This window comes from Scyliorhinus canicula, chromosome 11 (genome assembly GCF_902713615.1).
Source record: "Scyliorhinus canicula chromosome 11, sScyCan1.1, whole genome shotgun sequence".
In the NCBI taxonomy this organism is placed as follows: domain Eukaryota; kingdom Metazoa; phylum Chordata; class Chondrichthyes; order Carcharhiniformes; family Scyliorhinidae; genus Scyliorhinus; species Scyliorhinus canicula.
This window is the reverse complement of record NC_052156.1, coordinates 112,392,082-112,406,552: the sequence shown is the minus strand read 5'-3', so window position 1 is coordinate 112,406,552 and position 14,471 is coordinate 112,392,082. Positions and strand designations below refer to the sequence as shown.

At 47.8% G+C, this 14,471-nt stretch overlaps 1 protein-coding gene across 2 annotated transcripts in view; it reads left to right on the top strand.

The window, feature by feature from the left end:
* aebp2 (AE binding protein 2) overlaps positions 1 to 13,204 on the top strand; it is a 138,227-nt gene extending 125,023 nt beyond the window's left edge. For both annotated transcript variants that reach the window (XR_005462270.1, XM_038811087.1), the window contains one exon: positions 12,648 to 13,204. Coding sequence is in view for 1 of the 2 variants with exons in the window: in XM_038811087.1 (XP_038667015.1) it covers positions 12,648 to 12,672 (25 nt within the window). In the remaining variant the exon portion in view is untranslated. The remainder of the gene's footprint in view (positions 1 to 12,647) is intronic.
* Positions 13,205 to 14,471: the final 1,267 nt, after the last annotated feature.

The window sequence follows — 14,471 nt, the reverse complement described above, 5'->3', positions numbered from 1 at the left end:
CTCCCCTCCCAACTGCTCCTCCCCTCCCAGCTCTTCCTCCAACTTCTGCTTTATATCACCTACTGGAGCTCCCTCCCAATCCATCAGCTACTAGTACACCTCAGACACCTTCCCCACCCCATCTCTCCCTTTATGTCTTGCAACCCCGACGCCTCTCTCTTCACAAAATCCCAAACTTGCAAGTACCTGAAACTTTCCTCCTGGTAAGCTCATACTCTTCCTCCAGATCCTCTAATTTTGCAAAACTGCCCCCTACAAACAGATCCCTAAATTGCTCAATCCCCACTTGCTGCCACTCCCAAAACCTTGTATCCAGCACCCCCTGGTGGAAACCTATGGTTATTTCAGATAGGTGCCCACACCCAAGGCACCCTCCAGTCCCAAATGCTGCTACCACTGCCCCCGTACCCTTGAGGCCGACACCACCACTGGACTCGCAGAGTACTTGGCTGGCAAGAATGGCAGAGGCGCTGTTAACAATGTCCTCAAGCTCGTTCCCCTACAAGAAGCCGCCACCATCCGCCCCCATGCTGACCCCTCCCCCACTGCCCATATCTTAACCATGGCACTATTCATCACCCAGTAGTAGTTCATTATATTTGGTAATGCCAACCTCCCTCCCTCACCTCGACTCCAGAAAAACACTTTTGACCTGTGATATCTCCCCCTTCTCTCTCCTCCTCCCCCCCCCCCCCCCCCCCCCCCCCCCGGCATATAAACCCAGAGATCATCGCGATAACCTTTTTAAAGAACAATTTTGGGACAAAGACCGGGTGGTTCTGAAATACAAACAGGAACCTTGGCAGCACCGTCATCTTTACTGTTTGCACCTGTCCCACCAATGACAGTAACATCACATCCCACCTCCAGAAGTCCCGCTTCATCTGCTCCACCAACCGAGTCAAGTTTTGCTTTTGTGTAGTTGCACCCAATCCCGCATCACCTGAATGTCCAGGTATCCAAATCTCACCCCCACTGCCTTAAACGACAACTCCCCTAACTCCCTCTCTCCTGCCCTCTGGCCTCAATTGGGAAAACATCCCTCTTTCCCATGTTCAACGTGCAGGATGATGTAGAGATGCCGGTGTTGGACTGGGGTGAGCACAGTAAGAAGTCTTACCACACCAGGTTAAAGTCCAACAGGTTTGTTTCAAACACTAGCTTTCGGAGCACTGCTCCTTCCTCAGGTGAATGACTTTCAACAGCCCCGCCTCCGGGGCTTCCGAATACCTCCTGTCCACCCTCAGAATCTCTTCCACCAGCCTTGCCATCTCTTCACATTCTGCCTTCTCCCTATGTACCCTGTTGCTCGTTCTGGGTGAGTGTGCTTAACACTCAATTTGGCTCTGTTTCGTTACTTAGCTTTGGAGTCGCCAGGTATCGGTAAGATACTGCCACAAGTTTCAAGGTCAAGTTCAAAGCAATAAAACCATACACCAATTAGTAAGTTCAAACAAGACACGTTTATTATATTACAGTAATCTACTAATCATGCATATAAACTATAAGACTAGACTAATCCTACCACTACTAGGCCAAATACTTATCTGGATAAGGGGACTGCCGGATCAGGAAACAACGGCTTCTAGCTTTGTCCAGGGTCCGTAGGCTTCCAGTGGTTATGGTCTAAAGGGGTCAGGAGTGTCTATTCCCGTAGCGTGCGTTGTGACTTACTTGCTGGCGGCTTCTGCCCAGACCTCTCCTGCACAAGGTTCTTCTGCTGCAATGGTGTTCTGCTGGGAGGGCTAGCTGGTCAAGGAGAGGCTGACAGAGAGAGCGAGCTGGGGTCGGGGTCTCTGTTTTATACTCCTCAGGGTCTTGCGCCCACCTGGGCGGACCCTCTATACTCTTGTAATCGGTTAGGTCTCTTCCCAATCGATTGATTTGAATTCCCCAATAGCAGGGCAGTTGCTCGATCACTGGGGCGGTTCTTGGGACTTATTGTTTTGGGCTTCTTTGGCGCCGAAAAGTCTGGCCTTCCATCCAATGTATCGATTAGTGTTAACTTGTGTCTTTTCTGCCTGGGGATCGCCCGGTATCGCCTCATTAATATGCTAACTGTTTCCTTTCATAGCGTTGTCTGGTTTCAGCAACAGCCAAACTGGCTTCTGCAGCAGTCCAAATATACAATCACTCTGCAGGCTGCTTGCTTTTTACAACCTGTCCAATTTTCCCTGCATTCCTTGCAATCTTCCATTTTGTGTTTGGGCAGTGGTCACCCCAGGTGGCTACACTCCCTCCTTGTGATCCTCATGAGAAATCATGAAGGATCACCCAAGGTCGGTGTCTTTGGGTCCCCTGATCTCAGCGAGTCCCATGGCCTCTATACTTTCCTCAACTATGGCACAAAATGTTTTACCTAACAGTCTCTGGTTGGCGCTATGTCAAAGGGGACATGCATTACTAGGGAACCTCTAACTATCCTTTGTAAACTACACTCCCTTACACATTTAAACATTCTAACTTCCTATCCTTAAAACATTATCAATACATTCCATTTCTGACTCGGCAGTCGAGCTCAGAACATTACAATACATCCGCAAAGGTCTTTATTTACAACATCAAAGCAAATGAAATCCTTTATTACACATCAAGGGGTTGGGGGGGATTGGTGGTATCCGAAAATAGGGGATTGTACTCTGTACATGGTTGAGGCGCAAGAGCGGGAGGCTCTCCTTCTTCATTTTCTTAACCGAAGTGTCTGCACTATGATGCAGAGAGCTGCTATCACCAAACGTGATACAATTATGTACGAAAGTGAGTACCAGTTCATGAATTTTGTGCACCAGGTCTGGTCATTGCTGTTCATTACTGGGCTTTGAGAAGTCGGTGTCTGGGAAATATTAACGGCGGGGGTCATAGGGGAAAAATGGTTTGTGTCCGCGCGCAAAAACAATAACTAAAAGCATGCAGTTCATCATCTCGGTCTTCGTTCTTTTCTTCCTTCAGGCCTTCTGTATTGCTGATCTTGCTCTGATACTTCGAACGTTCGAAAGCTATGGGATCAAGCACAGTACCTGTCAATACTTTGTTCAATACCTGTAATGTTCGTGTATCTGTCCTCTCATTCCAATTGTCCCTTAAATGAATGGCCAAGTCACACCCTGTGACTCCCCTCATTTTTTTTTCAAAAGCGAATTTAGGACCAGACATGCACCTAACAACTGTGCCACTGCGAGCCGTCTCGCAGGTTTTGTGATTTACCATCCGAATGTTCCTGGATGTAAATAGCATATGGAATGGCGGCCGAAGGGCTACCTTAAACAAAATGAAACCAAACTTTAGAAATGAGAAAAGTCAAATGAGTTGCGTATGGGCCGCGACGGATAAGATTTGGGTGGAATCCTCGGGTAGGGCGTGCTGTGCTGTACCCGAGCTTAGCTGACCAGAGGGGGGTCCTCAGACAGGGCAGGTCCTCAATGCTGTTTCTCCACTGCCTGAGCGACCTAGAACGAACGGGCATGAATGTATTAATTGTTGAATTGCAGCCTCTATTCCCAGAATAGAGGGGCACCTAAAAAAAAGAGGGAGCCAAGATGCTCCTAGTGGGGTGAAGGGTGAAGCCTTAGGTTGGGCTTCAGACATTGCAGCCGAGTCAAGTTCTCAGAAATATCGGCGGACAAACTAACGTGCATGTGAGGTGGTCACAAGTTTTTCGGCTGAAAAGCGAGTGGCCAATCTCCAAATCAAATACTTAACATGCAAACAAACATCATAACCAACATGCGTGCAGGTTCCATCAGAAAGGACACCGTTTATCTCTCAAGCGGTTCCTCTTTTTACATCATCTGGACACCTCACTTCTCTTCATTCTTTGCGAACAGGGTCGCAAATAGGTTGCCGTGTCAGGAGTCAGACTCAGAGTCATCCTCTTCTCCCAGATCCCATACCCTTGTATGGATCAGGCAAGCAATTTTTGCATTGTGTGACCAGGGGTCACTCTCGTCATTGCGGACAAGTCTCCATGAATTGTCCCTGTGCCAAATCGTGGGGTCTAAATGCGAATGAACGTTTTCGGGGTCGTCATAGTTGGGCGGTGGGTTTGGGTGTGGGTCTGGAGTTTTAATATAAGTGATCTCTAAATCACTGTAGTCGGTGTCGTAGGTGATGTGTGTGGGGTCTGTTGTATCAGGGCAGTAGAGAGGCGTGCTGTGGCTGTCGTCCAAGTCACAGTCGCTGTCTCTGCTGTGGCAGCTTGTGGGCGTTTCAGAGCGTGGTCTGAAGTCAATGAGCGGAGTCTAGGTCGAGTCCGATGAGGAACTGGTCTGTGAGGGGGAGGGTGGAAATGTGTCTCTTGTGGGCGGCGCGTGGTGTTCTGCTGCGTCTAGCAGGACATGGTGTGAGTGGTTTGACTGTGTTCCATAAGCCTTTAACTGGTTAATATGGAACCACGCAGTTCTCCAGTTTGGGTACTTTATCCTATATACTGATGGGCTGTTTTTGTCCGAAATTGAGTATGGGCCGGAAAATTTTGGGGCCAAAAACGTGCTGGGGTTATACACTGATAACATTACTTGTTGCCCAACCTGAAATTCTGTGGTATGGACATTTTTGTTGAAACAGGCCTTGCTCTGTTTCCGTTTCTTACCCAATTTTACTGCGGCTGCTAGCTGAGCCGACCTTACAGTCTCAACTAATTGTTTTACTGCTTTCTCGTGTGTGAGGGCCGTCACTTCTGGGCTGGTCATGTCGAGTCCTAAAAGGAATTCTGAACCTTTCATAGGGCGTCCGGTCATGAGTATGTGTGGGGTGAAACCTGTTGATGCTGAAACAGTGTTTCGTATAAACATAAATGCGAATGGGAGCACTGAATCCCAAGTTGAATTGTTCTCCTGTACCACCTTTCTAAGGGTCGAGTTTAGAGTCCGATTCATGCGTTCCACTATCCCGCTTGACTGGGCGTGATACGCAATGTGAATTTTTTGTTTGATGCCGAATATGGTCAGGACGTTCTTCATGACCCATCCTGTAAAATGAGATCCCTGATCTGATTCAATACTTCTGGGGAGTCCCCATCTAGTAAAAATGTGGTGGGTCAGGATCTTTGCGGCTGTCTTTGCAGTGTTTGTACGAGGTGGGAATGCTTCTACCCATTTCGTAAACGTGTCTATGACCACCAGAACATATTTATAGCCATTCCTGCAAGGGGGCAATGGACCTATAAAATCGATCTGGAGGTTTGTCCAGGGGCCATTAACAGGGCGAGTGTGGCTGAGTTGTGCTTTCTTAGAATACCTTTCTGGGTTATTCTGCGCACAAATCAAACAGTTTTCAATGTTGTGCGTTACATCGTCTCTTAAATTGGGCAACCAACAGAGCTGTCTCAGGTAGGCTGTGGTAGGGTCGATCCCTTGGTGTCCATGACCATCATGGAATAAGGCAATCATTTGATTCCTGTCTTTCTCAGGAACCACATACAACTTGTCTTTGATAATCACACCCTCATGTGTGGTCAAAGCGTGTTTGAATTAGTCGTATTGGGCCACAAAGTTTCCTTATAAAATCCCCCGGAGATTTGAGTCCTGCTTCTGTGCCTGTACTAAATCTTCTATGTCTCTCTGTGAGACCTGAACTGAACTCACAGGGGCGCTAGCTGGTGCGCTAGCAGGGGGTGTCCAAAAGTGACCTCGCCTGGAACCTGCTTTAGCCAGTGCATCGGCTTTCACATTTCCAGGGGGGGATGATCGATGGTGGCTTCTAACCTTAATAATGCCATATCCTTTGCCTTCTCTAGGATATGGCGGAGTAATGGGGCTGATGGAAGGGGCTTTCCGTCCGCGGAGACAAAACCTCTTGTCCTCCACAGGGGTAGAAAATCTGTGCGGCTGTTACAGACATACAAACTGTCCAAATATATGTCTGCTGGGCTGCGGAACAAATCTGGGTGGTCCACTATGTATGCTATGGCCGCGAGCTCTGCTGCCTGCGTGCCTAAGTGACCTGGTAGTTTTAGAGATATCTCCTCTAAAGCGCGTCCCTGCGCATCTTCCACGTAAATCCCGCATCCAGTGATGTGTTCTCCATCTAAAACTGTGGATGAACCATCCACATATATCTTTAGTGGGGTACACGTGTCTGTGTGCTGGGGGCTCTGGCTTGAATTCCCTATCTTCCTGGGGGGGGCGTCTTAGCAATAAAGGGTCCTGTGTTGTGTAGGGGTGCTACTATCTCGCATTCATGGGGTTGTCCTGGATACTGTAGGTTGTCCGCTAAAAATGTGTGTGTCCTGGTTCGTTTAACTGTTATGTCCCGTCCTTGTAACAGAAGTGTCCATCTAGCTGCTCTTATCTGGCTCACTGAACCGTCCTTCAGTCGTCCGTCTAAAAGTAACTGTGTGGGGTGTGTTCGGTCAAAATGGTGATGGGGTTGAGTCCGGTAATGTAAGAAAAGTATTGTACTGCCCAGAATACCGCGAGCAGGTGCCTTTCGCAGGCTGAGAAACCTTACTCCACGGGGTCTAACAGTCGTGAGGCATAAGCCACTGGTCGTAGCTGCTCGTGCAGTTCCTGAAGGAGCACGGCCGAGAGAGTCAGATCGGTGCTAGCTACCTCAATTGCATAGGGGGATAGCGGGTCTGGAACTTGTAGTGTGGGTGCTGCGCTGAGGGCTTTCTTTAACTCTTCCACAGCCTCTATGCTGTGGAAGCCATTCCCAAGGGGCACCTTTCTTAAGGAGGTCTGATGGTGGGGCTGCCTTGATCGCAAAACCATCGATATGGTTCCAACAATACCCAACCAGTCCTAAAAACGACCGGAGGGCTGAAACATTTTGGGGAAGGGGTAATTTGACGATCGAGTCAATTCTTTTGAACTCGATCTCACGTTTGCCGTGTGTGATGATTGTACCCAAATACATCACTTGATTCTCCAATATTTGGGCCTTTCTGGGGTTAACCTTACATCCGATTGAGTTCAGAAATTCCAGGAGTTCAGACAGAAGTGTGATGTGCTCTGCCTTGGTGTCTGTCTGCAGTAATAGGTCGTCCACATACTGTACCAGTCATTCGGGTCGGGAAAAGTTTGCTAGTCCATTTGCCAGCTGTCGGTGGAAAATGGAGGGGGAATTGTGGAATCCTTGTGGGAGGCATGTCCACGTGTACTGCTATCCTTTGAATGTGAAGGCAAATTTGTACTGGCACGCCTTTGCCAATGGGATTGACCAAAAGCCGTTGCTAATGTCCAATACCGTGAAATATTTGGAGTGGAGTCCCTGCTTGAGCATGGTCTCGGGACTTGTTGCTACCATGGGGGCTACTGCTGGGGTAACTTTGTTGAGTTCCTGATAATCAATGGTCAGACGCCATGATCCGTCGGGCTTCCTCACTGGCCAAATAGGGGCATTATTAGTCGAGGCTATTGTCCTAAGTACACCCTGCTCCAATATGCTCTCTATAACTTTTCCAATTTCTCCCTCTGCTTCTAGGGGAAATCTGTACTGTCGCTGTGGTCGGGGGTCAGGTCCTGTGATTTGAACTTGTCAAGTCATTCTGCCACAGTCGTGCCGGTGACTGGCAAATGCTGTCCTGTGCCTATTCAAAACTTCCCTAACTAAGTGTTAACTTCCCTAACTCCGTGCTAAGTGTGGTCGGGTCAAAACAATAGTCGCCTACTGTGCTAATCCTGTTTGCGTACTCTCCTACTGTGAGCATTGCGGGTGCTCTGTCTGATTTCGCCATTCGCCAGACTCTGATTTACTGGGTCTAACGACAGGCTGTGGGCATTCATAAAGTCAATGCCCAGTATGTGTTCTGCTGTTCGGGGCAGATTAACTAAAACAATGGGGTGTCTGGTGGAGATATTCCCTAGTTGGATGGGTACAGGGGCTGTAATGTGTCCCTGCTGCGAGTGACCTGCAAAGCCGCTGAGTGTAATTGTGGCTGTAGTGGGCCATGTGTCTGCCTGTGGTGTAGTGGAGGAATCAATGGTTGTGCAGGACCCTCCTGTGTCCCAAAGTAATTCTATGGGTTTTCCCAGAATTTTCGCTGTGACCACCCGTCTTCCGGATGTGTCCCAGAGGGTGTCACAGACCCAAGTGGGGGAGCCCGAACACCGTCGGACCGTTCCGTCCACATTGGTCTGTCCTGACTGCGTCCCTATACTGTGGATTGGCTTTGCTTTGTTCCTGGTCAGAGTGCCTGTCTGCTGGCCTCTCTGCGATTTCTGTGGAGTGTTGCATTCCCTAGCAAAATGCCCTAACTGTCCGCAGTTATAACATTCTTGTGGCTTCTTGGGGGGGGGGGGGGGGGGGGGGGGGCTGTTCTTTCCCTCATTTACCCATGCGGGGTTTTGGTGTACTTTCACTGCCTGAATATCTGCTGCAGCCTGAGCTTCTTCGGGGTTCTTTACTGTTACCTTGCCGTGGACAGATTGCTCCCAAGCGCGGGACAATCTTTTCAATACCCATTTTTCATTATTGGCCTCTTCTGAGGGGGTCATAATTGGAGCAGACATTCTGTCCTGCATCTATGGCATGGGATATGATTGTGCGAGTCCATTTAACCATATTATCTCGGGTTAAATGTGCGTGGTCTAAATCACCAAAAACAGTAGTGAAATGAATCCACAGCCTTCCTGCGAATGCTGTGGGGTGCTCGGTCCTTTTCTGCCTACACTTATTTAGGCCTTCGACTGGGTCTCCTCTATTGTACCCTATCGCGTCTAAAATAGCTGTTTGCATCTCTTCGAGGGTGCCTCCTCCAACGTTCTGTGGGTCGGGGGAGGGCTGCTACAACTGATGAGTCTAAACTCAAAACTGTGAGCTTCACCTGCTCTCGCTCATCCAGGCCGTACATGGTCGCCTGCTGTTTCACTCGTGCGAAAAATTGGTGGGGGTCTGCAGTGGGGAGGAACGGGGTGATTTTCTCACACGCGTCCCTTAGTTGTGTTACAGGTAAGCGGGTGGTGTATGTGACCTTGGGTGCGGTTTCTGTGGTTGCTTTTCTTTGGGTGGTGACTGGGTTCATTGGTGCGGGTGATATCTGATCTGTGGGGGGTTGGGGCGCTTTCCTTTTCTGTTGCGCTGCTGACGAACATGTTCCCTGAACATATCGCTGCGCTGTCTCACTCAATTCCTGCCAAACTGGGGCATTTTCTTCTTCTAACTGTGTCCCAAATGTCTCTTGGAAGCCATTCTGCACAGAAAGCAGAGATTGCAGCTCCGCAATCTGCTTCCTACATTTCGCGTGATCCACTGTGCTTTGCCTTTGCTCAGTGGTGGCAGCATGGAGTGCCCTTAAAGCTGCCTTTAGGTCAGAGCATTGCCTTTGCAGTGCCTCTACCTGCTTTTCTGACTCTTCTCTTACCAAGACTGCATGCTGCACATCTTGATAGGCTTTTTCATATTGAACTTGAGAACTGCTCAGGTGGGCTAGACAAGACTGATGTGCCCTCTTGGCATCATCCACCTCTCTATCCTTATCTGTCAGTCGTTGCCTCAATCCTATATTTTCCGTTTCGATGTCCCTGACATCCACTTTGCTCATTCTGTTCTTCTCCTCTAACTCTGCTCGGAGCGTCCTGACGACCTCCTCTGTGCCTCGCAATTGTGCCAAGCAGGACACAATTGCCATCGGCTTACATGCTTTACCTAAACTCTTTTTGTGAATTCCAGATAGGTTCTCCCACCAAGTATGTCCTATACCCCCGAGACCTGTCTCCTCATTCACACAAAACTCACTCCAAAGGGGCCATCCTTTCCCTTTGAGGTACTTCCTGAGTTCCAGCTCCCACACGGGAGACTGACCTACTCTGCTGCTGCTGGTCGCTGCGATCACGAACTGCTCTGGGTTCATGAGGCGTTCCATTGCCTGCGTGGCCATTTCTTTTTCTCCTATGCTCTCTTAAATTTGGAACGAGGGATAATAAGGCAATGCTTATAAAATACGGGTACGGCTTTCGCTGTTTCGAATTATAAAACTCCCGACAGTTTGTCACAACAAAAATCTCTCGGTTTTACCTTACAACCCTGTTAGTTACGCATGCAAAAACACACTTCCGAATTAGGAGTATTGGTTTGAACTACTTGAACACTTGTGGTTTTTCCTTTTCCCAATTGGATTTCAGATTCAAATTTCTGGGTTCTCTCGGAGTGGGGAGGCCACTTCTAATCGAGTCCCGTCGGATGTCGCCACTAAATGTTGCTCGTTCTGGGTGAGTGTGCTTAACACTCAATTTGGCTCTGTTTCGTTACTTAGCTTTGGAATCGCCAGGTATCGTTAAGATACCGCCACAAGTTTCAAGGTCAAGTTCAAAGCAATAAAACCATACACCAATTAGTAAGTTCCAACAAGACATGTTTATTATATTACAGTAATCTACTAATCATGCATATAAACTATAAGACTAGACTAATCCTATCACTACTAGGCCAAATACTTATCTGGATAAGGGGACTGCCGGGTCAGGGAACAGCGGCTTCTAGCTTTGTCCAGGGTCCGCAGACTTCCAGTGGTTATGGTCTAAAGGGGTCAGCAGTGTCTATTCCCATAGCGTGCGTTGTGACTTACTTGCTGGCGGCTTCTGCCCAGACCTCTCCAGCACAAGGTTCTTCTGCTGCAACGGTGTTCTGCTGGGAGGGCAAGCTGGTCAAGGAGAGGCTGACAGAGAGACCGGGCTGGGGTCGGGGTCTCTGTTTTATACTCCTCTCAGGGTCTTGCGCCCACCTGGGCGCTCCGCCCGCCGAGCCGCCGCCCGCCGACTCGGCCTCCAGCCGGGCCCGCTTCTTGGAGCTGGGCCCTTCCGGACCCTCTATACTCTTGTAATCGATTGGGTCTCTTCCCAATCGATTGATTTGAATTCCCCAATAGCGGGGCAGTTGCTCGATCACTGGGGCGGTCCTTGGGACTTATTGTTTTGGGCTTCTTTGGCGCTGAAAAGTCTGGCCTTCCATCCAATGTACCGATTAGTGTTAACTTAACATAGAACATAGAACAGTACAGCACAGAACAGGCCCTTCGGCCCTCGATGTTGTGCCGAGCCATGATCACCCTACTCAAACCCACATATCCACCCTATACCCGTAACCCAACAACTCACCCCTTTAACCTTACTATTAGGACACTACGGGCAATTTAGCATGGCCAATCCACCTAACCCGCACATCTTTGGACTGTGGGAGGAAACCGGAGCACCCGGAGGAAACCCACGCACACACGGGGAGGACGTGCAGACTCCACACAGACAGTGACCCAGCCGGGAATCGAACCTGGGACCCTGGAGCTGTGAAGCATTTATGCTAACCACCATGCTACCGTGCTGCCCCACTTGTGTCTTTTGTGCCTGGGGATCGCCCGGTATCGCCTCATTAATATGCTAACTGTTTCTTTTCATAGCATTGTCTGGTTTCAGCAACAGCCAAACTGGTTTCTGCAGCAGTCCAAATATACAAGCACTCTGCAGGCTGCTTGCTTTTTACAACCTGTCCAATTTTCCCTGCATTCCTTGCAGTCTTCCATTTTGTGTTTGGGCAGTGGTCACCCCAGGTGGCCACAACCCGCATTGAAATAAACTCCCCCAAAACCGTGCATGAATCTCTCTACAACCTGAAGAGTGTTCATTTGGGTGATTTCAAAGTGATAACTGCTCTCAGTAGAGAATTTAAACCTGATCTTGGTGTTAAAGAGGGTACTTGTCTTATGGATGTTGCAAGGAAAGATTAAGGGTTACCTATTCAATATTGTATCTGTCGGGATTGTTGGTGTTGATAGTTGTTAAGATGTTTACTGTGGGTTTATAAAGTGTTAACTGGTTTCATAAATAAACATTGTTTTAATTTAAAAGTAACGTGGATCTCTGTTGCACCACATCCGCAACGTAGGCCCGTGTGCTCCCCATAACCACAATCGATTAAAGGTTGTGGGTCAGGTGAACTCCATGATACACTTTGAGGTTCTTTAAACCCTGGCCCATAACAACCTCCTCATTCACTACCAATCCCGCATCCAGCCTCCACTGTGGGTGCTACCACACCTCCCCCCCCCACCCCAGTCCACTTGCAAATCCACTCTGTGGCGTGTGGTCAGAAGCCACAATCACCGAATACTCCAAGTCGACCACCCATCCAGCAATGTCTTATCCACCACGATAAAGTCAATCTGGGAATGCACCCGGGGCACATAGAAGAAATATGAAAATTCCTTCGCCCTCAGCCTCCTAAATCTCCATGGGTCCCCCCCCCCCCCAATACACTCAATAAACCCCTCGCCACTACCCAGACCTTCCTTGACTGCGAGCGCAGCTGATCCAAGCATGGCTCGATGAAATCTACATTCTCCCCGTGTCTGCATGGGTCTCACCCCCACAACCCAAAGATGTGCAGGCTAGGTGGATTGACCACGCTAAATTGCCTCTTGATTGGGGGAAAAAAAGAGAATTGGGTACTTTACATGAGGAAAAATAAAGGACAATTAGAGCTGGATCCTAGATAATAATATAGGATTGTGGCCTGCTGAAACTTGTGATGTTAATTCTTCCATTGCTTCAAAGTGGCAGTGTAAGCTTGTTCGGGGGTGGGGGGGGGGGGGGGGGGATTGGTTCGAGAATGAATTTATCACTGGTAAAGGTGCCTTAATTGAACAGTATTTTGTTGCTTTCTAAATGATATAAGGTTGTTTACTTTGACTGCATCTGATTTTTTTTTTGCTGCCACAGGTCCCCGCCAAGCTCACCGTGCTGAGGAATGTGAAATCTGAGGCAGAAACTTGCTGCTGGTTTTTCACTGATTCAGTAATGTTGTCAACTGATCAACAAGCCAGTCATTTTTACTACAGCAACAAAACAACTTTGACTGCATTTTCAGCAGCTTTACTCTGAAGTTAAAAGACCTTGGATTGCCTTTTCCAGCGTTCCAGAGCTGTTACATGAGGACTGAAAGCCTTGGTTCTTTGTTTTGTTTTCTCTGTCACGCATAGACTGATGTGCATTGCTCATGACAACCATAAATGTTTAATTGTTGCAAAACCTATTGCACAGAAACTGTCTCTCTCTCGTTCTCTCTCGCTCTCTCTCTCTCTCCAGTCCAAGAGCCTGAGGAGAAACACCTTCACTCTGGTAGGTCTCACGCATAACAGGATAAGAGCTAGAAGCATCTATTATAGAAAGACTGAGTGCAATGAAAGGCTGCACAACATCAAAGCTATTTTTATTGTGTTTCTTTTAGCAGAACGTGCAAAAATAAAAATAATAAACTTCATTCATTCAGTACCAAATGTTGGTTTCTCAGATGTCGCATTGATTCAGTGAGACATTTGTTGCAAAATTGCAACCGTGGAATTTATTGTGATAAACTTGAAAAGCTGGTTTGTTTAGTAAATTGATTGAGCTAACCTATATCCATCTCGTAGTCAAAGAGGGCAACTCATATTGAAAAAGGTTGATGTGACTAGTTGCTTAAGAGCATCTGTACCACATGCTGCACGCAATTTTTTTACAGCTGAAAAGACATGTTTCTGATTGACATTTCGAAGGTTGTGACCATTTCATTCTAAATAATTGAGGTCTTCTTGGCAACAGAAAGAGGCATCAGCAGCATTATATGTTGCTGTTAAAAGCACCATTACCTCATTTGAAACTTTGATTTTGTTTTTTCAAATGTCACGTTTGGATTGGATTGGGGGTGGTTTATTGTCACGTGTACCGAGGTACAGTGAAAAGTATTTTTCTGCGAGCAGCTCAACAGATCATTAAGTACATGGGAAGGAAAGGGAAGAAAAGAAAATACATAATAGGGCAACACAAGATATACAGTGTAACTACATAAGCACTGGCATTAATGAGGTCATTATTAACATTAATAATGTTAATGAGGTCAGTCCATAAGACGGTCATTTAGGAGTCTGGTGACAGTGGGGAAGAAGTTGTTTTTGAGTCTGTTTGTGCATGTTCTCAGACTTCTGTATCTCCTGCCCAATGGAAGAAGTTGGAAGAGTGAGTAAGCCGGGTGGGAGGGATCTTTGATTATGCTGCCCGCTTTCCCCAGGCAGCGGGAGGTGTAGATGGAGTCAATGGATGGGAGGCAGGTTTGTGTGATGGACTGGGCGGTGTTCACAACTCTCTGAAGTTTCTTGCGGTCCTGGGCCGAGCAGTTACCATACCAGGCTGTGGTGCAGCCCGATAGGATGCTTTCTATGGTGCATCTGTAAAAGTTGGTGAGGGTTAATGTGGACATGCCAAATTTTCTTAGTTTCCTGAAGAAGTATAGGCACTGTTGTGCTTTCTTGGTGGTAGCGTCGACGTGGGTGGACCTGGAATGATTTTTGGAGATGTGCATCCCAAGGATTTGAATTTGTGTTGATTAAACCTGTCTGCCAAAATTCCATTTTGCCCTCTGCAGCCATCTAAATCCAGATAACATGAAAAAAACAGATCAAGGATTTTAATTGTTTTATTTTATAAACCCACTTTTTTTGACTGCTGGTGTTGGCCAAGATCTGCATCTTAAAACACCATCAATTAAATTAGGGTGCCCATGATTAT